This window comes from Urtica dioica, chromosome 5, assembly GCF_054948205.1.
Source record: "Urtica dioica subsp. dioica isolate 48M chromosome 5, U.dioica_male_clone48M_v1_H2, whole genome shotgun sequence".
Taxonomy (NCBI): domain Eukaryota; kingdom Viridiplantae; phylum Streptophyta; class Magnoliopsida; order Rosales; family Urticaceae; genus Urtica; species Urtica dioica.
The window spans coordinates 5,321,665-5,347,467 of record NC_142760.1 but is presented as its reverse complement, the minus strand read 5'-3'; the positions used below and the strand labels follow the sequence as shown (position 1 = coordinate 5,347,467).

Below are 25,803 nucleotides of genomic sequence, written 5' to 3'. Positions count from 1 at the left end.
GTATAGGGACACGATTCACTGCCACGATCACGATGAAGATGACGTGGATCCGGTGGTGGTCCAGTCGAACGGAGATCTTGGTTAATATGATTTACTGTCGGATATACTGTCCTCGATTGTTCACGAAATTAATTAGCAAATCGTATTTACTGTCCCAAATAAATACGATTAACTGTTATATCGTAATGCTGTGTATATCGTTCTAAATAAAATCGGATTTACTGTTATATTTACCGTAGACGAGTGATTTACTCAATGGTTAATATGATTTACTGTCGGATTTACTGTCCTCGATTGTTCACGGAATTAATTAGTAAATCGTGTTTACTGTTAGATTAACTAGTCCTCATCTTTGATATTTTTCTTGTTAAATTAACTAAAAAATGTTATGGTTAATCGTATTTACTATTGTTCTTGTTACGGTAAATAAGATTTACTATTGTTCTTGTTACGGTGAATAAGATTGACTATTGTTCTTGTTACGGTAAATAAAATTTACTATTGTTCATGTTACGGTAAATAAGATTTACTTTTGTTCATGTTACGGTAAATAAGATTTACTTTTGTTCTTGTTACAGTAAATAAGATTAACTTTTGTTCTTTTTACGGTAAATAAGATTTAGTTTTGTTCTTGTTACGGTAAATAAGATTTACTGTAGTTTTTGTTATTGTTAATTAGATTTACTAATTTTTTTGTTATGGACGATATTATTTACTATGATAGTTAATAATATTAACCTAAAGGTAGTATTGAAATATTGGAATGTTGTCATGATAAATTGACTATTTTCCTAAATATGTTAATAGTTGAGCTATAATTTTAAAGTAGGGGTGTTGTTTTGGCACGTTGATATAATGGAAATTAGTTTATTGAAGGCTGCCATGTTGTTAATTATAATGGGACAGCCATTATAAATAACGTAATTTCAAGGTCTTTAAAATCGCCAAAAATAGCAAATACAAAGAGGGGAAGAAAAACAAGACTAAATGGATGATGTTGAAGAGCACAAAGCTGGTCCCTTATCAGAACCGAGCTCTTTAAGAGAAGCAAGTTGGGGGAGAGAAGAGATTTTAGGGGAGGCAAAGAAACAGCTCAAACTAGCCGGTCCTCTTGTCAGTGTGACTCTATTGACATTCTCGCTGCAAGTGATTTCGGTGATGTTTGTGGGTCATCTTGGAGAGCTTCCCTTAGCCGGAGCTTCCATGGCCACTTCGTTTGCTTCCGTTACTGGCTTCAGTTTGCTGGTAAGGCTGATCTAGGCATTGATAAGGATTTTAACTAGGTTTTTAAATTTTCTTCTGTTTGATAATTGCATTAATTAGAAGTTTGTTTATATTGTATTGTGCCATGCATTATCTTTGATTTCGCTATTCATCTGAAATATGGATGCACTAAAGTACGTGTGACTGTTTATACTTTTTTTTTTTTTAATGATCGGGTGGGTACTGATTTGTTGTTTGTATTTTTATATATGTATTATATTTTCGCACGTTATCTCATAATATAAAACAAAACAGTGACAGACTTATTCAAGCGTATGAGAGGTCTACAAGTTTTTTTTTTTTTTTTTCTTAGGATGCGAAAAGATTTTATTTTATTTTATTTGTAAACGATGCGAAAAGATTTTGTTTTTGTTATAGAAAAGAGATATGAAAAGATTTTTGGGTGTTGTATTTCTTCCATTATGACTTAGCAACGCCATATATTTTTGTTTATAATATTTGAAGTCCTTAAATCAAATTCACACGTATAACATAATATACATATAATATACAAAATAAAATAAAAAGATCACACATACACCTTACTAATCAACGTAACACTCTATCGTTAATATTTTACTAGTTACTGATTCCATTTAAAAAAAATTGAAATATCGTTATCGATACTGTATCGAGACTCAGATTTTGCTGGCATATCTGAAGATATCAATGGTTTATCAGGATATACAATAAGAAAAATAATTAACTATATTGATGAAGTTACTGTTATCAATGTGATAAACTAACAAATATAGGATTTATAAAGATGTATCCAATGATCATATAATTATAAACAAAAATATTTTTATACATACGATAGAAATGTAAATAGTCTACAATATCTTTACTACAATGTATCACGTTTCTAAATTCAACACACTTATTGGAGCAATCAACCCTCTATCATTTAACGTCCACGACCACAAACTTAAAATTTCATAATTTTCAAATTAATTCGGCCAATTACAATCATTGGATGAAATTGTTTAAAATTTTAAAAAATTGGCCTAATTTTTTTTTTAATTTTAAAAAAAATTACTTGATTTTCGGAGTTTCAGTAGCCGATCCAGGTTTTAGTTGAATGGTATACTTACTCCGGGTTCCCAACTATATCACCTGTATCCCCTATATGATTCAAATAAGCTATAAGTTATTTTAATGTCTCAAATGTACATAACACCATATTTTTCACTTTTGGGTTTGCCAATTTTAGATGTTAGGATATATGAACACCAAATCAAGTTTGGTTTATTTATCTTTAGTGGTTATGCTAATTGAAGTGAAGTCTGTGGTTGTAGTCTTAGATGAGTTTATTTTATTTTGTTTTGTTTTATTTTATTTATTTTTACTCAAAAACTGATACAGCTGTGTTTCTATTTTAACAAGCATTTTCATTAATTTATAAATTATTAAGAATGTACCCTGAATTTATAAGTTTTGGAAAATCACACCATGTTCTGAATTCTATTAAAAATATTTTAGCTCTTATTTGATGTTTTATTGAGAATAATACAGTACTCTTATACTTTCTATAGATGAGATCCAAATTATTGAAATTTAGCAATATCACACGTGTTCTGAATTCCACTCAAAATAATGATATGCTATTTTCACCACTCAAATTTGTATAGTGAATTGTTTAACCATTAAATTTTTATTGGTTAAAAAGTCGATAACTGAAACCTTTTTTTTATACATTCTGAATAAAATTAAGCTGAAAGGGGGATTTTATATTGTCATACAATATCAAACCAATTACTTAGTAGTGAAGCCACCAAAATTTGAAAATTTGTTAAATAGCTAATTTTATAAATTAAGTAAATAGTCATTTTGGTCGTATGATATTGTTTGGACGTTTTTAACATTCTATTTATGTTTTTAGTGTCTGATAGTTATTTACAATTATTAACAAATATTGAAAACTATTAATGTGTTTTTAATTTTGTTAACAAAATTTCGTGACAATTTACTTAAAATTTATCAAAAATTGGCTATATTGTAAAACTTGAATTTTCATATGACTATATATCTAGAGAATTCATATACAAAAGTAGTTTATGTCCCGTTTAAGTGTTACAAAACAGCTGTATCAGTCTAAGAATTTACTCTAAATAAACTTCTATTCTTTTAATATTTATTATTCATGGAAGTCTAACAATTTCTTGAAAAAATGTGACAGAAAGGACTAAGTAGCGCATTGGAAACATTTTGTGGGCAGTCATACGGAAGCAAGCAATACCACCTGCTTGGCCTCCACGCACAAAGAGCAATGCTAGTCCTTCTATTTGTCAGTGTTCCTCTTGCGATCATTTGGGCCTACACAGGCCCAATCTTAATGCTGTTGGGTCAAGACCCAGAAATATCCGCCGAGGCGGGCCGTTACGCCCAGCTCATGATCCCGAGCCTCCTCGCCTTTTCTATCATTCAGTGCGCCACCAAGTTCTTGCAATCCCAGAACGACGTCGTCCCGATGATGGTGGCCGCGGCGATCACCATGGGGATCCACGTGGCGATCTGCTGGGCATTCGTGTTTGGGTGTGGGCTCGGGAGTCGCGGTGCGGCGCTGGCAATTGTGACGTCGTATTGGATCAATGCTTTGTTGCTTGTGGTGTACGTCAAAGTATCGCCCAAGTGTAAGGACACGTGGACAGGGTTCTCTAAGAAGGCGTTTCGGGGCATTCCTGACTTTCTAAAGCTCGCCACTCCTTCAGCCGTGATGTTAACGTCAGTGTTTCTTTTTTTTTTTTTGGTTTTTTATAATAAAATTATTAATTTTAGGCACGATTATATCTTTACTTTAAAAAAAAAAAAAAAAAAAAAAAAAACATGGACGGTATCACATAGATTTTAGTAACAAACCCTCACATATGGTGGAGAAAAACAATGATTACACTTATTCATAAAAAAAAAGTAATAAAAAAAAAAACCAAAAAATAGCGTACATTATCAGGTAAATCATTAACACTAAGACATCCTAAATTCACCAAAAAATGACCAAACTTGCTCTAGGAAATCAGCCGCTATATTCTATTCGCGAAACATGAAGAAAATCTATATGTTCTATTATTTGCTTCAAGAAATTTATTTTGCAACGAACAATCCACGACGGTTGAATTTTATCTTTAATCGAGTCAACAAGTAATTTAGAATCAGTTTCAACCACTTTAATTTGCTGCCACATGGTTTTCAAATACTCAAATCTCCAAAATAAACTTTGAAACTCTCCCTCGGAGCTAGATTCATTTACCACAAGACCACCAATAGAACATTAAACATTTATTAATCTTGAAGGAACCATCCACATTAAGTTTAAATCCAATCGTAGGGGCCTTCCATTTAGCCAAATTACAGTTTACAAAATATATATATATATATATATATATATATACACAAAAGGACGTACAATTATGTGTGTATAAATTTATATACAAAAGGACGTACAATTATATACAGAAATAAGTTTATCACATAACAAAATGACATTTCGACCCCCTTAATTTTAAACATTTAACTTAAACTTACCATCTTTACTTTTTCTCATTTCTATATTAGCTAGAAATAGAAATTTGATTACATACATACATATATATATACATACATACATATATATATATATTTGTTGAAATCGAGCTCGTCAGCTCGCCCTTCCGCATCGAGCTCGGTAGCTCGCCCTTCCGCGTCGAGCTCGCCAGCTCGCCCTTCCGCGTCGAGCTTGTCTCGGAAGTCCTCTCCTTGGAACTCATTCCACATGGGAAATTGTCGCATTTATTTCTCATGTTATTTCTTATGTCTTGCTCTCTGTGTATATTTATTATTCTCTTTTTCCTAGAAGTAGTTATTACACATGTATTTATTGCACTCTCTCTTGTACCCACCATATGTATAAATAGGTGATACAAATTAATATCAAATATAAGAAATATTCAAAGTCTCGGAACACTCTCTCTCTTCTCCGATTCTCTCTTTCTTTATCTTCTCTCCATATTCGACTCTCTCTCTCTCTCTAAACTTCAACATGGTATCAGAGCAGGGAAAATCAACCACCATGAACACCACTCAGACCACGCCCACTCAGTCGCAATCTGAATCCTTCTCCCAACATATCACGAGCCACAAACTCAATGGCCACAACTTCCTACAGTGGTCCCAATCTGTGCTCATGTTCATATCGGGACGAGGTAAAGATGACTACCTCACAGGCGTGGCCACATCTCCTGTGATCGAAGATCCGACGTTCAAGAGTTGGAAGGCCGAAAACAGCATGGTGATGTCCTGGCTCATAAACTCTATGCTCCCCGAAATCGGAGAAACCTTCCTCCTGTACCGAACGGCAGCAGAAATCTGGCAAGCAGCTAGAGAAATCTTCTCCAACTCAGAAGATATGTCAGAGCTGTTTGAAACTGAGAACACTCTCCACGACCTACGTCAAGGAGAGATGTCTGTTACTCAGTTCTTCAGCTCGCTCACACATCTATGGCAGAAGATCGACCTCTACCAACAGCACCAGTGGACCAGCTCCGAAGACTCAAAAATCTACCGCAGGATAGTGGAGACCAAACGTGTGTTTAAACTACTATCCGGCCTCAACCAAGACCTTGATGAGGTCAGAGGTCGGATACTTAGTACAAAACCACTACCATCTCTCCGTGAAGCCTTCTCCGCGGTCAGACACGAGGAAAGCAGGAGGAAACTCATGCTGAGAGTTATCAAATCGAGCTCACTTCCGGGCTCATCCTCAAACTCGTCCGCCCTCACCACACATGGAGACGAAGTTCTTGCAGCCCGCGTCTCAACAGAGAAACCTCGCAAACCTCGCCCCTACTGCGATCATTGCAGACGACCTGGACACCTCCGAGAAACCTGCTGGAAACTGCATGGGAAACCACCGAGCTCGAAGTCTACCCAAGATACTAAGGATCCTAACTCAGTCGGAAACTTAGTATCCACCTCGTCCGCTGCCTCGACCTCGACCTCAGACTCCTCTCCCTTCAGCAACGACCAGCTCGCTATTCTCCAGAAGCTTCTACAAGTCCAACTCAGTGGAGAACACTCGGACATTGGCCCTCTAGGTAACTCTCCTAGAGCCCGCAATGTAAGCTCATAGAATCCCACAGCATGGATTGTCGACTCCGGTGCCACTGATCACATGACTGGTAATCGAAATCTATTCACAACTTACTCCGCTTGTAATAAAAGCATATCAGTCACCATCGCCAACGGAGCCAAAACTCAAGTCACTGGTATTGGCACCGTTGTCTTGACGAAGTCCATAAGGCTAGACTCGGTGTTCTTTGTGCCTCAACTACAATGCAATCTCTTATCTGTGCATAAGATCAACCAAGACTCTAAGTGCCGAACTGTTTTTGATGGAAGTTCATGTGTGTTTCAGGAACAGGCCACGAGGAGACAGATTGGTAATGCCGAGCTGAGTACCGGACTCTATGTCATCAAGCCAGATCAGCCCGCCATGTGTCAACTCGCCCAACATTCACCCCAGTACAAAGAGATCATGCTCAATCACCTTAGACTAGGGCATCCAAATTTCATGTATCTCAAAAGAATGTTTCCTTCTTTGTTTATCAATAAAAAAATCAATTCCATTCAGTGTGACATGTGTGAGTTCGCCAAACATTCTCGAAGCTCGTATCACCCCACCTCGTACAAACCATCTCGTCCTTTTGCCACAATTCACAGTGATATATGGGGGCCCTCAAAAGTTCCCAATATCACTGGAGTTCGATGGTTCCTTCTCTTTGTTGACGACCACACTAGACTCAGTTGGATATACATGATGAAACAAAAATCTGAAACATCCAATCTATTCAAAACCTTTCACAAAATGATCCAAACACAGTTCGACACATCCATTCAAATTGTCCACACTGACAACGCTCGAGATTACTTTAATTCTGAGCTCGGCGATTTCTTCAAAACACATGGCATAATTCACTCCAGCTCGTGCGTTCATACCCCGCAACAAAATGGGGTAGCCGAGAGGAAAAATCGACACATTCTCGAAGTCGCCCGAGCCATCATGTTCTCCTCAAACGTCCCATCTCATTTTTGGGGAGAAGCTGTCCTCACAGCCACCTACCTCATAAACAGAATGCCATCTCGTGTCCTTGGCTATAAAATCCCATCTCAAGTCCTTCTAGAGACATACCCTCACTGTCGACTCATCTCAACCCTACCTGCGAAAGTGTTCGCGGCTGTTCAGTCTTCACCCATTCTTATGGCCAAGGTAAACTTGAACCAAAATCGCTCAAATGCATCTTCCTTGGCTATTCAGCAACCCAGAAAGGCTACAAATGCTATGAACCCCGATCACGAAAATTCATAGTCTCAATGGATGCATCTTTTCATGAGTTCAGTCCTTACTTCGCCAATTCAGCTCGTCAGGGGGAGAATGACGAAAATGACTTCCCAAATTGGCTCATCATAAACCCAGAATTCAGCTCGCCTCAAAATCCGACCTCACATGTTCCAGAAATTCCCAGCTCGCCCAGCTCGCCTCAAAATCCGACCTCACTTGTTCCAGAAATTCCCAGCTCGCCGACCTCACCTGGTCAAGAAATTCCCAGCTCGCAAGCCTCTGAACCCTCTCCATACGAACTGAATATCACCCAGAGTCCGGTACAAGCTCGCGACCAAGATGTCTCTCCGAACTTGAACCACGACACTATTGAACAAGGTAACATCGAATCTCCAGACTTACCCATTGCATTGAGAAAACCTCCTCGGTCGTGTGCTCAATACAGGATGGCGGATTACGTGTACTATGGGAATTTATCTACGAGCTACCAAGCCTATGTGGCGAAGTTAGGTGAAGGAAAAGTGCCGAACTCCGTCGAGGAAGCCCTTCAAAGTTCCGAGTGGCGAGACGCAAGTCATGCTGAAATCCAAGCCCTCGAAAAGAATGATACGTGGGATATCGTCGAGCTACCACCAGGCAAGCGAACTGTTGGATGTAGATGGCTCTTCACCATCAAACACAATCCAGATGGGACAGTGGAGAGATACAAAGCCCGACTTGTCGCAAAAGGGTACACGCAGGCGTATGGCATTGACTATCAAGAAACATTCGCTCCAGTTGCAAAGTTCAATACCATCAGAATCCTCCTTTCACTAGCAGCCAACTTAGATTGGCCTCTCATCCAGCTCGATGTAAAGAATGCTTTTCTAAACGGCGAACTGGAAGAGGAAGTCTACATGCAACTCCCACCAGGATTTGACAAAGATCAAGGAGCCAATAAAGTTTGCAAACTCAAGAAGTCACTATATGGACTAAAACAGTCCCCTCGAGCATGGTTCGGAAAATTCACCAACGTGCTCAAACGTTGTGACTACGAGCAGAGTCAAGCAGATCTAACACTCTTCTCAAAAATCTCCACACAAGGCAAGCACACCATTCTTAGTGTGTATGTGGACGATATAGTCATCACCGGAGACGACCTGGAAGAGATCAGGAGGCTGAAGCAAACTTTGTCATCTGAGTTCGAAGTCAAGGACCTCGGCAGCCTACGATACTTCCTCGGCATGGAGGTAGCTCGATCAGAAAAGGGCATCTCTGTTTCTCAGCGCAAGTACACGTTGGATCTCCTCAAAGAAACTGGCATGCTTGGCTGCAAACCAGTTGACACTCCGATGGATGCCAATGTGAAACTTCTAGCTCGCACCAACGAGGCCGCCACCGACAAAGAAAGATTTCAGCAGCTCATAGGAAAACTCATCTACCTAACTCACACGAGACCAGATATTGGATTTGCAGTGAGTATGGTAAGTCGATTCATGAGTAATCCCTTAGAAACTCACATGGACGCAGTCATGAGGATTCTCCAATACCTCAAATCTGCCCCAGGGACTGGTCTCTCCTTCAAGAAAAGACGAAGTCGAGGTGTCGAAGTATTCACAGATGCAGACTGGGCCGGATATGTTCCAGACAGACGATCAACATCAGGCATGTGCACATACGTCTGGGGAAATCTTGTTACCTGGAGAAGCAAGAAGCAGTCCGTTGTCTCAAGAAGTAGTGCTGAAGCCGAGCTCAGGTCCTTAGCAAGTGGAGTATGTGAAGGCATCTGGCTGAAGAGAGTTCTCGACGACCTCAAGATCGTCATCGAAGGTCCAATCAAGCTCTTTTGCGATAATCAAGCTGCTCTCAGCATAGCCAAAAATCCAGTCCATCATGACAGAACAAACATATCGAGATCGACCGATACTTCATCAGTGAAAAGATTGAAGAAAAAATAATCGATATGGAATACATTCCGTCAGGTCATCAGCTCGCCGACATTCTCACCAAAGCCCTTCCGCGAGCAACCTTTTCCGAGCTATGTAGCAAGCTTGACCTCCTAAACATATACAGTCAAGCTTGAGGGGGAGTGTTGAAATCGAGCTCGTCAGCTCGCCCTTCCGCATCGAGCTCGTCAGCTCGCCCTTCCGCGTCGAGCTCGCCAGCTCGCCCTTCCGCGTCGAGCTTGCCTCGGAAGTCCTCTCCTTGGAACTCATTCCACATGGGAAATTGTCGCATTTATTTCTCATGTTATTTCCTATGTCTTGCTCTCTGTGTATATTTATTATTCTCTTTTTCCTAGAATTAGTTATTACACATGTATTCATTACACTCTCTCTTGTACCCACCATATGTATAAATAGGTGATACAAATTAATATCAAATATAAGAAATATTCAAAGTCTCGGAACACTCTCTCTCTTCTCCGATTCTCTCTTTCTTTATCTTCTCTCCAGATTCGACTCTCTCTCTCTCTAAACTTCAACAATATTTGTTTTAGGTAAATAAATTTATCATGTAACAAAATTACATCTTGACCCCCTTACTTTTAAACATTTAACTTACTATCTTTTTGCTTTTTATTTTATTTTTATATTAGCTTGAAATAGAAACTACCACTTCAATTTTTTTTTTTTTTTAATTTTTTTTATTAGGCATTCGATTATATAACAGCATTACATTTCGACCCCCTTACTTTTAAACATTTAACTTACCATCTTTTACTTTTTCTTAGTTTTATATTAGCTTGAAATAGAAACTACCCCTCTAATTTTTATTTTTTTTTCTATAGTCATTCGATTACATAAGTAAAAATCAATATATTCTAATCTTAACTTAAATTGGGTTAATTTATTTTAAGTTTACCCAGCAAGAATTAATTTTATGTTTTGGGTCCAAGGTTGACTATTTCCGGTTAAGTCCCTGTAGTTATCTATTAAAACTAATATGTTCAGTTAACTCTAGTCACACAAAACTATTAAAGGTTTTTTTTTTTTACTAAATATAAATGAATATGTAATATGTACGTATATAAATATATAATAGACCTACTCAGAATCACATTTCCAACATTTGTTTTATAATAGTTTGGAAATTTGGTCTTTCGAGCTGTTGGTTATATTGTCCGGTTTTCTTCCGAATCCAAAACTCGAAACATCGGCCATGTCAATCAGGTTACATCATATACTTCTATCTACTTATTGATTTAGTAATTTATATATGAAATCCTGGACAATCTTTGAAATGAACTATTACTAATGAATTTCAAAATGATTTCAGCCTGAACACTTGCACAGCCTTCTACATGATACCAAATGGTCTCAGCGGCGTCATTAGGTAATAAGGCATATAATTTAGAAGAAATTGTTGCAACAAGCCAATTCTTTATATACGTTTCAGTTTTTAGTCAAAGTTTCATTTTATTAAGAAAATAGTCCATTAGACCGAAGTAAATTAATTAACTATTTAGGTTCATTTAATTTACTTCGGTCTGGTGGACTATTTTCCTAAGTAAATTAAATTAAACTAATCAATTAATTAATTTACTTCGACCTAATACGTTATCTTTTTAACAAAATGAAAATTTGAATACTTTTTTAAAGTAAAGTGGGTTATTGGGCTACTAGTCCAATTATCCCTATAATTTATGGTGAAACGACTTTTGCTTTGTTTATAGGCTTAATTTGTAACTGGTGGCTATTAAATTTGTCCCTACTTTTTAGTTCACTTGGTTGAACTATTAATCTTGAGTTTTAATAATAAGCAATCTAAAAAAAAAATCGATGAAATTTTCAGCGAAATATAGCATATGGTTCAAGCTCATAGGTGTTCTGTTAATATGTATTTCACATAGGAGGATTTTAGCTGTATTATTTTTAGTAAAAATTTTAATGAAATAATTTGCGATCAATCCTTCCTAAATCCACAATACTTAAATGGTTTTGAATGCCAAAAATAAAACAAATATACAACTAATAAGCCTTGTTTACAATAATAATTCAGGTATTTTTCGTTTTGCAGCGTAAGAGTCTCAAATGAATTGGGTGCTCGGAGACCACAAGTGGCTCGATTGGCGATATGGATTTCGATGACAATGGTTCTGATAGAGACTTCTTTTGTGGCCATGGCCATGGTCCTCGGACGCAATGTTTGGGGTTACAGTTACAGCAATGAAAGAACAGTTGTGAGATATGTAGGAGAACTGTTGATTCTTCTTGCCATTCTTCATGTCATTGATGGAATTCAAGCTGTGCTTTCAGGTTTTATTAATCAAACCAATAACTATCGTCATATTTATCCTTCTTTAATTACCCTAACAATAACCTATACTAATTTTTCGATTATTTCCCGCGCGCACACACACACATATATATATATATTATAATATTAACAACAAGTAGCTTATATAATATTGATAGGAAATACAAGACATATGCAAGGAAAATAAAAAGAAAATAAATCGGAAATGGAAAACAGGAAAAACGGCAAGGAAAGGTCGAGGCCCGTTTGACGGTTTCCTTGAAGCTTTTATCGCCCTCCCACGGGTGCTGGAATTCGTGAGCGAAAGCCTCCCAGGATACAACGACTTCAAGACGAGCAATGCACCACAAGACTCGGCTTCGGCGAACTGGAACCTGAGCGAAACTTCGTCTGGTCGAGGTCGTCCAGTCGAGCTCGTCCAGTCGACCTAGAATGACTTCGTCACCACTTCGTCTGGTCGAGCTCGTCCAGTCGAGCTCGTCAAGTCGAGCTGGAATGACTTCGTCACTTCGAGTACGTTGGCCTCGCCCTGTCGAGCTGGAATGACTTCGTCACTTCGTCCAGTCGACCTAGCCCAATCGAGCTGGACCTAGCCCAGTCGAGCTGGAATGACTTCGTCATTTCGTCCAGTCGATCTCGCCCAGTCGAGCTGGAACTACGTCCAGTCGACTTCGCCCAGTCGAGCTGGAACCTGTCGACCTCGTCACTTCGTCCAGACTAGCTCGTCACTTTCTCATTCACCTTAGGTCCGATTTTGGCAAAGTATCACTTGGAATTATCCAATTCCGATGAGTGGATCCCACTCAAATTGTTGCCACAAAATCAACCATCCACTTGTTAATAAATAATATTTATTAACTTTATTTCAACAATCCCCCACATGAATGAAATTGAGACGACAATTATAAAGACATGACTCGATGTGGTGATAGATTCTACGGTCAATACCAGTATATGATAGGTAGGCAATGCCTTTGAACCTTCCCTCGGAAAGATATGCCACCTTTACTGACTACTCAGTAGACACGTTGTCCTTGAACTGTTAGCCGTTTTGTATAAACGATACACATATCCCTCACTGATATTTCCCAGACACAGGTTCAGTTCTCATGGTTATGTTCATTTTGGCCCTGAACATCAGTCTGGAATCGTAAGAGTTTCTAAAGAATTAAGCCCAATTAATTCTCTTTCGAAGCGGCCCCACTTCTCTCTCACATAGGTGACTCTTTTATCAAGAGTAATCCTGCATTACTCATTCGGAATCTCAACAATCCGATTTCACAGAATCATTAAAAGCTCTAAGCTTAACCTCGTACGGGAGTCACTGTTTTAATATAGGAATAGGACTTGGGGTTTTCCCCCACAGTGACCTCACATAGCCTTTGACAATTAGGTTGTCCCTTTGAACCAAGATCTTGGGATCTCCAGTCATCATGGTTGGGTTTCCTTTGCCTTGGCTTTATTTGCCATGGGCTGTAGCCCCATTCCTTTGGATGTCTTCTCTACTTGGTCCCTATTTAACCCTTTGGTTAGCGGATCCGCAATATTCTCTTTGGACCTAACATAGTCAATACTAATGACTCCAGATGAGAGAAGTTGTCTAATGGTATTATGTCTTCGACGGATATGTCTAGACTTACCATTATACATCACATTATGTGCCCTACCAATAGCAGATTGGTTATCACAATATACACATATTGCAGGCATAGGTTTTGTCCAATTAGGAATATCCTCCACAAAGTTCCTTAGCCATTCGGCTTCTTCCCCAAATTTATCCAATGCAACAAACTCAGATTCCATCGTGGATCTCGTTATCACAGTTTGTTTGGAGGATTTCCAAGATATGGCCGCACCTCCCAGAGTGAATACATAACCACTCGTGGCTTTCGAATCTTGAATATCAGATATCCAACTTGCATCAGTGTAACCTTCAATTACTTCGGGATATCTCGTGTAGTGTAGACCATAATCACGAGTGAATCGTAGATACCTTAATACTCTTACGATTGCTTTCCAGTGTTCAGCACTTGGATTACTCGTATATCGAGCTAGTCTACTTACGGTGTAGGCTAAATCCGGTCTCGTGCAACTCATCAAGTACATGAGACTGCCTATCACTCTAGCATATTCAATTTGAGAGATTCTTTCACCTTTATTCTTAGACAAGTGTTGACTAATGTCTATGGGAGTTCTCGAGACTCCAGAATCGTCCTTTCCAAACTTGTCTAGAATTTTATCAACGTAGTGTGTTTGATCCAATACAATCCCATTGGGTGTTCGGGTAATCTTGATCCCCAGAATTACATCAGCAATTCCCAGATCTTTCATATCGAACCTTGAGTTCAATATATCTTTTGTGGATTGGACCATACGATCATTGCTCCCCACTATGAGCATGTCATCTACATATAAACACAGAATCACATATCCATGTTCAGAGGTTTTAATGTACACACATTTGTCACACTCGTTGATCTTAAATCCATTCGACATCATAACGTTGTCGAATTTCTCATGCCATTGCTTTGGGGCTTGTTTAAGGCCATAAAGCGACTTGACTAGTTTACAGACTTTCTTTTCTTGTCCAGGTGCAATACAACCCTCAGGTTGATTCATATATATCTCTTCTTCGAGATCTCCATTAAGAAATGCTGTTTTTACATCCATTTGATGAATTTCAAGATTGCGTAAAGCAATAACTGCACTTATCAATCTAATAGAAGTTATTCTCGTCACAGGAGAATAAGTATCAAAATAATCAACACCCTCTTGTTGTTTATACCCTTTGATTACCAGTTGTGCCTTATATTTATCAATTGAGCCATCGACTTTCATCTTCCTCGTAAAGATCCACTTAGATCCAAGTGTTTTACTTCCAGGAGGAAGATCAACCAACTCCCAAGTATGGTTTTGCATGATAGAGTCTATTTCACTTCTTATGGCTTCTTTCCATAAGTGACTCTCAATAGAGTTCACGGCCTCTTTATAATTTAGAGGTGGAGCCTCCAGCATATAGGTGAAAAAATCAGAACCAAATGATTTTTCTACCCTCGCTCGCTTGCTTCGTCTAAGTCCCTCGGACTCTATCTCTTCTTCGGACTCTTCATCATTATCTTGAGTTATTTCCTCAATATCCTCAAGAAAATGGTTTGATAAACTCGGTTCATCTTCCTTAGACTTATAAGGAAATACATGTTCAAAGAACGAAGCATTTTTAGATTCCATAATCGAATCGTTGTGTATATCGGGGTTTTTCGAGTCATACACAAGGAATCTATATGCATTACTATGGTGTGAGTACCCAATGAAGATACAATCTACAGTTTTTGGTCCTATCTTCATTTTCTTTGGAGCGGGAGCCATTACTTTTGTCAAGCACCCCCACATTCGTAAGTATTTATAGGAAGGTCTATTTCCTATAAATAGCTCAGACGGAGACTTATCCTCCTTCTTTCGGGGTATCTTGTTCAGAAGATAATTTGCAGACAAGATCGCTTCCCCCCACATTTCTTGGGGTGACCCAGAACTTAACAACATCGCATTCATCATCTCCTTGAGAGTGCGATTTTTACGTTCGGCAACGCTTGAGGAGAATAAGGTGGAGTGACTTCGTGAATAATTCCATGTTGTGCACAAAAAATACCAAATGGTTCAACATATTCACCTCCTCGATCACTTCGCACTTTCTTAATCTTCTTATTAAGTTGATTCTCAACTTCCAATTTGTATATGACAAAATTCTCAATTGCTTCATCTTTGCTTTTAAGCAAATATACGTAACAATATTTTGTACAATCATCAATAAAAGTCACAAAATATTTATTACCACCTCTCGTGGGCATGAACTTTAAATCACATAAATCGGTATGGATTAAGTCAAGAGGTTCATTACTTCTTTCAACACTATGCAAGGATGTTCTTGTTAATTTTGCTTCAACACAAATTTCACATTTATGATTTGAGTCAATATTAAACTTTGGAATACACTCCAAATTAATCAATTTTCTCAGTGTGTCATAATTTACATGACCTAGTCTACCATGCCATAAATTAGACGACTCAATCATATAAGCGGAAGAAAAAGCTTTATTCATATCTTTTGCCTTGATGGCCATTACATTCATTTTGACCATGTCATTCTTGACATAGCATTTGCCCACATACATGTCATTCTTAGACAATACAAGTTTTTGAGACTCTAAAACCATCCTAAAACCATGGTTATCCAGCACAATCCTAGAGATAAGATTCTTCCGCATATCAGGCAGGTAGAGAACTTTGGTGAGCTTCATCTCCTTCCTAGAGGTCATCTTCAAAAAGACTTCACATTCCCCCTTGACTTCAGAGGTAGCAGAGTTTCCCATGAACAACTTTTCTCCATCTCCTAGCAGCTCAAGGGTGGAGAAGGAGTTCTTGTCAGCGCAGATGTGGCGGGTTGCTCCAGTGTCCAGCCACCACTCCTTCAGGTTCGAGTCAATCATGTTGACCTCGGAGACCACAGGGACGAGGAGGTCATTATCATCCTCCACGACATTGGCCTCCTTCTTCTTCTTTGGCTTCCTACAATCGGTAGCACGGTGACCTTCTTTAGTACAGTTGAAGCATTTGCCAACGAATTTTTGTTGATGCTTCTTCTTCTTGAAAGTCCCTCCTTTTGGCCCAAGCTTGTGGGCGGGTTTCTTTCCCCTCGAGCTCTCGCCATGTTCAATGACGTTAGCCTTCTCGGAGTGGAACTTAAACCTCTTGTCGGAGCCACGGTTGTCTTCTTCAATTCGGAGACGAACAACCAAGTCTTCAAAACTCATCTCCTTTCGCTTGTGCTTGAGATAGTTTTTGAAGTCCTTCCACCCCGCGGGTAGTTTCTCGATGGCAGAGGCAACTTGGAATGACTCGCTAATGGTCATCCCCTCGGCATGAATCTCGTGGATGATAAGTTGCAGCTCTTGGACTTGACTCACCACGGTCTTCGAATCCACCATTTGAAAATCGAGGAAGCGGCCCACGATATACTTCTTAGAGCCCGCATCTTCGGTTTTGTATTTCCGATCCAGTGATTCCCAAAGCTCTTTGGAGGAGCGGTTGGAGCTATACACATTGTACAGCGAGTCGTTGAGACTATTCATCACGGAATTCCGACACAAGTAGTCGGAATCCTTCCATGTGCTAAACGCCATTAGCACATCACGATCGGTTTCTTCCTTGCGAGGAGTCGGTGGGTCTTCGGTTAGAAAACGTGCAAGACCGAGCGTTGTCAAATAGAACAACATCTTTTGTTGCCAACGTTTGAAATTCAACCCCGTGAACTTCTCGGGCTTCTCAGCCGGTATGACGGCGGGCACGCGTGCCACGGAACCGCTTGAACCGTTCATGGCCATCGAAGCCATTGGTTGGATAAGACCCGCAGGTCCGTTCCCGGCCGTAGCCGCCATCGAGTCTTGACCCATGGTCACAGGAAATTGACCAAACACCATGGTCGTCGGGGTGTTCACCACAGAGGGATTCTCGACGAGGTTCCCATCACCAGTCACATTTGTCGTGTCATTAGCGTTAGCCATATTTCTACAAAAGAAATTCACAGATTAGTAAACTTGAAAACAAATCTGAAAAAAAAAATAAACTGGAAAATAAACTATTTTCCCTTCCTTGCAACCTGTCTTAGGAAGGATAAAAGCTTCAAGATTGTTAGCAATATTACAAATAATATTGATAGGAAATACAAGACATATGCAAGGAAAATAAAAAGAAAATAAACCGGAAATGGAAAACAGGAAAAACGGCAAGGAAAGGTCGAGGCCCGTTTGACGGTTTCCTTGAAGCTTTTATCGCCCTCCCACGGGTGCTGGATTTCATGAGCGAAAGCCTCCCAGGATACAACGACTTCAAGACGAGCAATGCACCACAAGACTCGGCTTCGGCGAACTGGAACCTGAGCGAAACTACCACCACGACAAAGCAAAAGAAAAGAATTTCTGGGAAAAAAGGGAGCTCGGGAACAGTGGGGAAATAATGGAATTTCTCTGTGTATCTCGAATGAGAGAGCTAAGTCTCACTTATATAGGCGACCAAGGCTTAGAGGCTACGTTGATTTGAAGTTCAAAACGTCCAGCCATAAAGTCATTAACGCAGGTTATTACTCCCAGTTAATACAACGTTCTGAATTCAAACCAAGCGAACAGTCCAACGTTTTTCCAGCCTTAATGGCATTATTATACAGCCATAATGCGCATTTAAAGCTCAAAAACCATTGAATTAAAGCACACAAATCGTTGGCTTTAATTCTCAAACGTACAGATCGTCACTTCGTCTGATCGAGCTCGTCCAGTCGAGCTCGTCCAGTCGACCTAGAATGACTTCGTCACCACTTCGTCTGGTCGAGCTCGTTCAGTCGAGCTGGAATGACTTCGTCACTTCGAGTACGTTGGCCTCGCCCTGTCGAGCTGGAATGACTTCGTCACTTCGTCCAGTCGACCTAGCCCAATCGAGCTGGAATGACTTCGTCATTTCGTCCAGTCGACCTAGCCCAGTCGAGCTGGAATGACTTCGTCATTTCGTCCAGTCGACCTCGCCCAGTCGAGCTGGAACCTGTCGACCTCGTCACTTCGTCCAGACCAGCTCGTCACTTTCTCATTCACCTTAGGTCCGATTTTGGCAAAGTATCACTTGGAATTATCCAATTCCGATGAGTGGATCCCACTCAAATTGTTGCCACAAAATCAACCATCCACTTGTTAATAAATAATATTTATTAACTTTATTCCAACAATATACATATATTATTTGCATCTAAGACTATTAATAAGCAGCTTATGTATATGATCCAAATTAAAAAAAAAAAAAAAAATTGTTGAAACGCCATTCTAGAACAGGATTTGTGAAAATATTGCTAAACAAGGTCGAAAATATTGTGGTCAGGTGTGGTTAGAGGTTCGGGGCTCCAAAAGATTGGTGCAATACTTATCGTGGTCGCTTATTATATTGTTGGCATACCAATTTCTGTAATTTTAGCCTTTGTCTTTCACAAGGCTGGAAAGGTAGGCATTTACGTATTCTTAATAATATATATTTATTAATGGTCTCTTTTGACTAAATATGTGCCATATTGAAACTGATCATTGTGGGTTTTTTTTTTTTTTTTTTTTTTTTTTTTTTGTGTGTATATCTTGGTTTTAAATTTGGATCCATAGGGGCTTTGGCTGGGAATAATAGCCGCAGTGGTTGTTCAGGCACTTCTTCTCTCTATTCTAACGATGTACATTAATTGGGAAAGAGAGGTAAAAACGAAACACTCATCTATATATTTAGCGGGGCCTACCAGGAATTCAAATCAGACAGATTCGAAAAAAGAATTCAAAGGAACAAATTTCAAAATATCATATGAATTTGAGCTAAAAAAATAAGAGAGATACTATTTGGCACGGTTCACGACCTGCAACGATCCACTCAGAGATTAACACGTGGCAGTTTAATGCCACGTGTCAATCTTTGAGTGGATCGTTGCAGGTCGTGAACCGTGCCAAAAATGATTAATGATAAAATTTTAGGGTACAAATTATAATTTTTAAAATGTCACAGGAGCCATATGTCCCCTACCCCCTCCAAAGGCCCATGTGCCTCCGCCCATGATATATACAATATATTCTGCTTACAACTTTGTACATTGTTTGATGATGTCATGTGTAATTTTTTTTTTTTGTTTTTGTAGGTGGAAAAAGCATCTGATAGATTACGTTCACAAGATGTCCCATGATCGGTGTACGCAAGGACAGACCCACAGCAATGAGTGAAGTCTACTTATTCCAAGTTTCCAACTTATTAATTTACTCTGACGATGTAAAAAGTAAAAAAGTCTAACAGTAAAATATTTCCTCTCTCTATTTTTCTCTCCGTACAATAGTGAGGCTGGGTCCTTGAGTGTTTCTTTTGAGTTTCTTCTGGGTAGGAGTGTTAGCAAAGTGAGTGGTGGGTCAGGGAAACACTGAGTTTTTTTTTTTTCGTTATGTCTCTGGTTGCTTTGGTTCCTTGTTAGTTGTGGGTGCTAGTCGTGGGTTAGGTCTTGGATCTCTGGGTTTTTTTTAAGCCTTGTGGGCTTTTGGGAATCACTGGAGTTGAGTTGTGAGAAACTCGTTTCTGGTTTTGTTTTTGGTCTGTTCAGTCTTCATGGAGAACGAGGTTGATGAGTTGGAGGTGGAGCAAGCCACTTTTTTCTTGGCCAAGAACCTGGTTCTTTCGGAGAGGATGGATGGAGATGGCGAACTGGAGGGTACTCTGTTTCTGGCGGGCAAGATCTTGGCTAGGTATCCGGCGGGAGCGAAGAGGGTCTTTGACATCTTCTCAGGGATTTGGAGGTGTAAAAAACCATGGAGTGTGAAGGAGATAAAACCGGGAATTCTACAGTTCAAGTTCGGGTGCCGAGAGGATCTGGAACGGGTCTTCGGTGGTAGACCATGAATGGTCAAGGGTTCCTTGATGTTGCTGTATCAATGGCCCCCACTCCTTACGGCGGAGGAGATCGAGTTCAGATGGTCGCCTTTTTGGTTGAGATTAGTCGGACTTCCACCTGGATTCCAGAACTTTGCCAGTGCGAAAAAGCTTGCTGGTATGTTTGGAAGATTCATAAGTTGCTCGGTGAGGCAAGGCCATAACATGAGAATAAGGGTTGAGATTGACACCAGGAAAAAACTTCTCGCCGGTTTTTTTCTTGATCGGAACCCTCATATGCCTTTATGGATTCAAGTAAAATACGAAAATTTGGGATCTATTTGCTTCAAGTGTGGATGTTTTGGGCACGATGAGAACAGCTGCGATCGACGAAGATGGGCAAAAATGGTAGCTGATCATTCTCCGGAGGTGAATATGTATGGTGGTTAGATTCGTGAGGAGTCTGGTTTGTCTTCCCCTCATGATGGCTTGGAGAGGTTTATTGGAAAAGGAAAATTTCCAGAAGCTGTTGAATGGTTGCAGAACCCAGATAATGGTGGAGCTATCCCGGAATCTATGGCGGAGAAGTGGCTATGCTGTATTCACGGCAGGATGGATGTTCATGAAGGGGTTTGCGTGAGTCTGGAATCGTCTCAGACCAGTGACCGTCCGTCGGTCCCACATCAAGGTCTCCCTGACACCCTTATTACTGTTGAGGAAAGGAATGAAGTTGTGGTCCCACGCGGCTCTACGCTCGATGTTGTTCCTTTCTCAGGAATAAAGGGGGAGTTGCTGAAGACTGTCAGGTCTGGCAGAGCTGAGAGAGGGTCTCATGCAACTGATGCAAGTGATCCTTTAGCCAGGACTTATGCTGAGACGGTGGGGACCACTCCAAAGAAGAGGGATTTTAGTGGAAAATGGGTGGTGGAGTGTGATGGGATGCAAAATGAGTTTGAGATCTTCGATTCTCTGAGATGGCCTAATTTGAAAGCCCAACAACAAGTTTTTAAGACCCCAGAGAAGAGATTTTCTCCTTCTTCTAAACCAATAGAGCGCTCAAGCTCAACAAAGGGACAAAATTCTACTACACCGAAAAGGAAATTGAAGTGGGGTCTAGGAGAAAGAATTCACTAATCAGAAGATCCTGGGAGCCATAAAAAACAACATGTGTTGGATAAAGTGACGAAGGAAGGCAATTCAAATGAGGCTAATGACGTGTCTAACCTGGCCAATATATTCCAAGGTGTTTTTGCAGAGGGCCAGTTTAAAGTTCCTATTGAAAAGGGTATAGATTTGTCCAAGATTTTGAAGAGCAGGAAACGAATAGGAGAGGGTAAGCCCAAAATTACTAAAGGCAATCGAGAAAAACATCACCGGTAATGATAACAACAATGCTACGGGAGGAGAAAGTTCCACTATTGCTACAAGCTTCAAGGCCGAGGAGGCGGGTCATCCCCCCCCCCCCCCCCGGTGGTGTGGCTTTCCCGGCCAACGGCCTTGCCGGGGGAGTTAGTTTTTGGTGGTGTCGGGGTATTAAGATGGATATTTGGAAAATCACTAAGAATTTGATTTGGGCTATTGTTCAAGGTGATAATAGAGAAGGTGATTGGGATCTATTCGGGGTCTACGGGCCTCCTTATGCGAAAGAACATCAATCCTTTTGGGATTCGATGCTCGATTCTACTTCTCCCGTGGGGAGGCCGTGGGTGCTGGTGGGTGATCTCAACCAAATTGTGTCGGCAGGTGAGAAAGTCGGAGGGAGAGCGGTTACTTGGAACACTAACGGTATCCTTCGGAATTTTATGGATAAGTCCGCTGGAGTGGATTTGGGAGCTCTGGGTGGGCATTTCACTTGGTCGGATGGGCGGGATCCCTCCGTTCGGATTCGAGAGAGGCTTGATAGAGCCATTGCGAGTCCGGATTGGATGTGCAAATTCAACAAAGCCGGGGTCAAGGTTCACCCCATGCTAGAATCAGATCATGCGCCTTTACTTCTTGATTGTTTTCTCTTTGATGATCGAGGGAGGAGGCCTTTCCGAGTCTTCGAAGCTTGGTCCCTCGTGCCGGAATGCTGTGACATTGTTCGAGATGTGTGGCTTCCTACCGGGACCGGATCCGGTGGTGGGCCTCTTATGGCCAAAGTCTACACCGTAGGAAGAAGGTTAAAACGGTGGCGAGCGATTCATTGGAGGAAGATTCAAAAACAAATCCGGGCAAAGAAGGAGGAGCTCCTTAGGGTTCAAAATGTGCAGATAGGTCATGTTGATGCTTTCCGTGAAGTGGCACTTCAATCGGAGATCATGGAGCTCACAATATCCGAAGAGAAGGTGTGGAGACAACGTTCTAGAGAGACTTGGCTTAAAGATGGAGACGCAAACACACACTTCTTTCACACGGCCACGGTGATTAGGAGAGGGGGCTTCGGCAAGGGGATCCGCTTTCTCATTACTTATTCATCTTGGCATCCGAAGTGCTTAGTCGTTTGATGTTCGCCGACGACACTATTCTCCTTTGCCGAGCCAAAATTGGGGAGATAGAAGCGGTGTGGAGTTGCATAGAGAAGTACCAAAGATGGTCTGGCCAAGAGGTTAATCTTTCTAAATCCAGTCTCATATTTTCTAAAAATTGCTCCCCGGCTTTGAGACGTGTGATAGGAATCCGCCTTGACATGAATGAGTGCCTGAAGAACATTATTTATCTGGGAAATCCTTTGATGGTGGGAAGGAACAAGTCTAAGGCTTTCTCGTTCCTTAAGAAGAAAGTTCATGAGCGCCTCGAAGGATGGATGGCCAAGACCATTTCTAAAGCTGGGAGGACGACCTTGGTGAAGTCTGTCGTCCAAAGCATACCCACTTACACTATGTCGACCTTCAAATTGCCTAATACGTTTTGTAGATCTTTGGACCAAATGGCTAGGAAATTTTGGTGGAATGGGAATTGTGGTGAAGGAAAGTATTTATCGCTCCTCAAATGGGAGAAAGTTTTGTTGGAATTGATCTAGGGTTTAAGAAAAAGTTTAACGCTTCGTTAAGCGGCGGAATTTTAAAAAATTTCTTTTTCAAGTAAAACGGTTTTTACTAACCTAGACAAAGAGCAAGCACATGTAAATAAAAACTACTATGAGCATAGAAGTTTACTAACCTTTCTTGAAGCTTGAACTTTGAGAAGCTTTTGGAAAGTTGCAACGCTCGTCTCCCTCGCAGCACGTCTCTCTTTCTTTCCTCGGCACCTCGAGCAATCATGAAAGTTTCTATCACTAAATCACTCGAAATAAAAGAAATTAGTGAGTGGGGACTTTTAAACACTACGACTTAAGAACAAATCTTGAAGTCGCAGAGCTAAACTCTAGGTCAAATGAGGACCTAGGTGCCAAAACAATAAAACGAAATTGACTAGAGAGAGAGAGGAGAGGGGCGGCCACAAGTTCTAGAGAGAGAGGCTCTCAATCTCTAACTTATGTGGAATGAATGAAAATAGAGGAATGAGGCTCCTATTTATAGGAGAGGTCTCACCTTCAATAATGTAGTTTCCTCTTCTATAGAATATCACATATTCATGAGCCAATTTCCCTTTTCCTTCATAGAGGTGCACGGCCAAGACTTACCAAGTAAGTCCTTGGATTTGTTTCCTCTTTTGTTTGCTTCTCCCTTGACCCATGTGGCCGAAATTCCCTATGCATGTGTGGGAAATTTGTTTCCTCTTTTACTTTTGGCAAGTATCTTGATACATTTATGCACAAAATATTCTTTCTTCCTATGGGTATGTTGGGTGCCTATTTCTCATCTACAAGGAGCTTCTAGAAGCTTCTTCATTTGTTCATGACAACATGAGAAAGGCCCATTAAGAATTTTCAATAAAATTCTTATGAAATGAAATTAATCCACAAGGCCCAATGATCAAGTCATGGCCGAGTATTATTAAGTCATCAAATGACCTTGTCAAAAAATTTATTGACATTCATTTCATGCTATGTCTCAAAAGACAAAAATACCATTTTGACAATTTTCGTTCTTGTTTTGACTTAGCTTCCAGTTTAACTATTCCTAATCGATGTGATTCGTGACAGTGACCTCATGGATCCAAATGAACAAAGCTTGAGCTAAAATACTTGGACTCAAAAGTTCACAAACCTTTTCCAAGTTTAGCTTAATGTCAACTGACTCCACTAAAGAGTTGACATTGAAAATCTCTCGGTTCAAATGAATTTATTTTCTACTCAAGAATTCAACCTAATTGTAATGAGTGGATCCACTGAATATTATCAGTGTTTACCCTTCATGAATATCATCAGCCAGTCGGGATTTACAAAATTACCATTTTACCCTTCTAGCTGTTATTTCCTCAACTCCTTTGTCGCTTGTGAATAAGTTAGAAACAATGTACTGACGAGGAGCTAACAAGTCACATTGTTTCATCCAAAAGAGTCAAGACTCAATTTGGACACTGGCCAGTTCATTTATTCACACTACAAGGAACAAAGCATGAGGTGATATATATTGCATTTCAGCAATCTTGTACATGAATTCCATATCTATGACAACTTCACAAAGTTACTCATGACATTCTCACAACTTAGTACTTCACCAATAGGCCTTGTTCGGAATCACATAGTGAGTCCGAACTCTGACTTTCTCAATGAGAATACTAAGGTGTGAAATGACATGTCTCATTTCAGGATTAAGGTAAGTACGATGCAATTCATACATAGTGACTTCGAGACATAAGAGGTTAAATGGTTTGTTCTTATCTTGTCTCTAGAAGTGCACTGGTCAATTCAGTACCTTCGGAAGATACCTAGAAGAACTATAGAGTCTCCAACTCTCAATGCCTCATAACCAGACATCATAGATTCTTCTAACAATCATACTAAGGTCAATAGTCCTTTGACCCTTCGATTGCGAATATATCGTTTTAAGCAAACTACGAAGAGTTTGTTCATGCAAATCTACATTTGTCTCTTCGTAAGTTGTTTAGTTTGTTTATGGACTAAAGACTAATGTTTTATCATAAAGCTTCAAACAGACACGGAAGAATGAATGAACGTTTCAACTTTTTATTAATGAATAAGCAATTACAAGCAAGAGTCTTCATGAGCTTTATTACATCAAATGTAGAATATAAAGATTACAACTCTTCTTGTGGGCACCATTGACAACAAACTCCCACTTGACTCAAAGAAGATGTGTGTAGTCCTTCATGCCTAATCCCTCTCGATGTTGGTCGAAGACCTTGTTCGCTAGGGCCTTTGTGATTGGATCTGCTAGGTTGTCCACCGTTGAGATCTTCTTCACTTCTACGTCTCCGCGCTGCGCGATCTCTCGAATCAAATGGTATTTCCTCTCAATATTTTTAGAGCGCTTATGGCTTTGAGGTTCCTTTGAGTTAGCGACAGCCCCACTATTATCACAATAAAGGGTCATGTGCTCGTCGATGTTTGGAACAACTTCCAAATACTTAAGGAATTTTCTAAGCCATACAGCCTCTTTGGATGCTTCACAAGCAGCCACATATCCTGCTTCCATTGTGGAGTCAGCAATGCAAGATTGCTTAATACTCCTCCACACAAC

General features: G+C 40.0%; 2 protein-coding genes across 2 annotated transcripts; one reads left to right on the top strand and one right to left on the bottom strand.

Moving 5' to 3' along the window:
- The first annotated feature begins 862 nt into the window (after positions 1–862).
- On the top strand, positions 863–19,903 carry LOC149394971 (protein DETOXIFICATION 16-like). Its single transcript, XM_089615111.1, has 8 exons — positions 863–1,245; positions 3,443–3,987; positions 10,642–10,728; positions 10,835–10,891; positions 11,576–11,814; positions 18,731–18,849; positions 19,003–19,089; positions 19,521–19,903. The coding sequence occupies exons 1-8, from the start codon at positions 988–990 to the stop codon at positions 19,563–19,565; spliced, it is 1,437 nt and encodes a 478-aa protein (XP_089471237.1). The 5' UTR covers positions 863–987; the 3' UTR covers positions 19,566–19,903.
- Positions 16,040–17,085, bottom strand: LOC149394972 (uncharacterized). Its single transcript, XM_089615246.1, has 2 exons — positions 16,357–17,085; positions 16,040–16,054 (listed from the first exon to the last, which is right to left on the bottom strand). The coding sequence occupies exons 1-2, from the start codon at positions 17,083–17,085 to the stop codon at positions 16,040–16,042; spliced, it is 744 nt and encodes a 247-aa protein (XP_089471372.1).
- Positions 19,904–25,803: the final 5,900 nt, after the last annotated feature.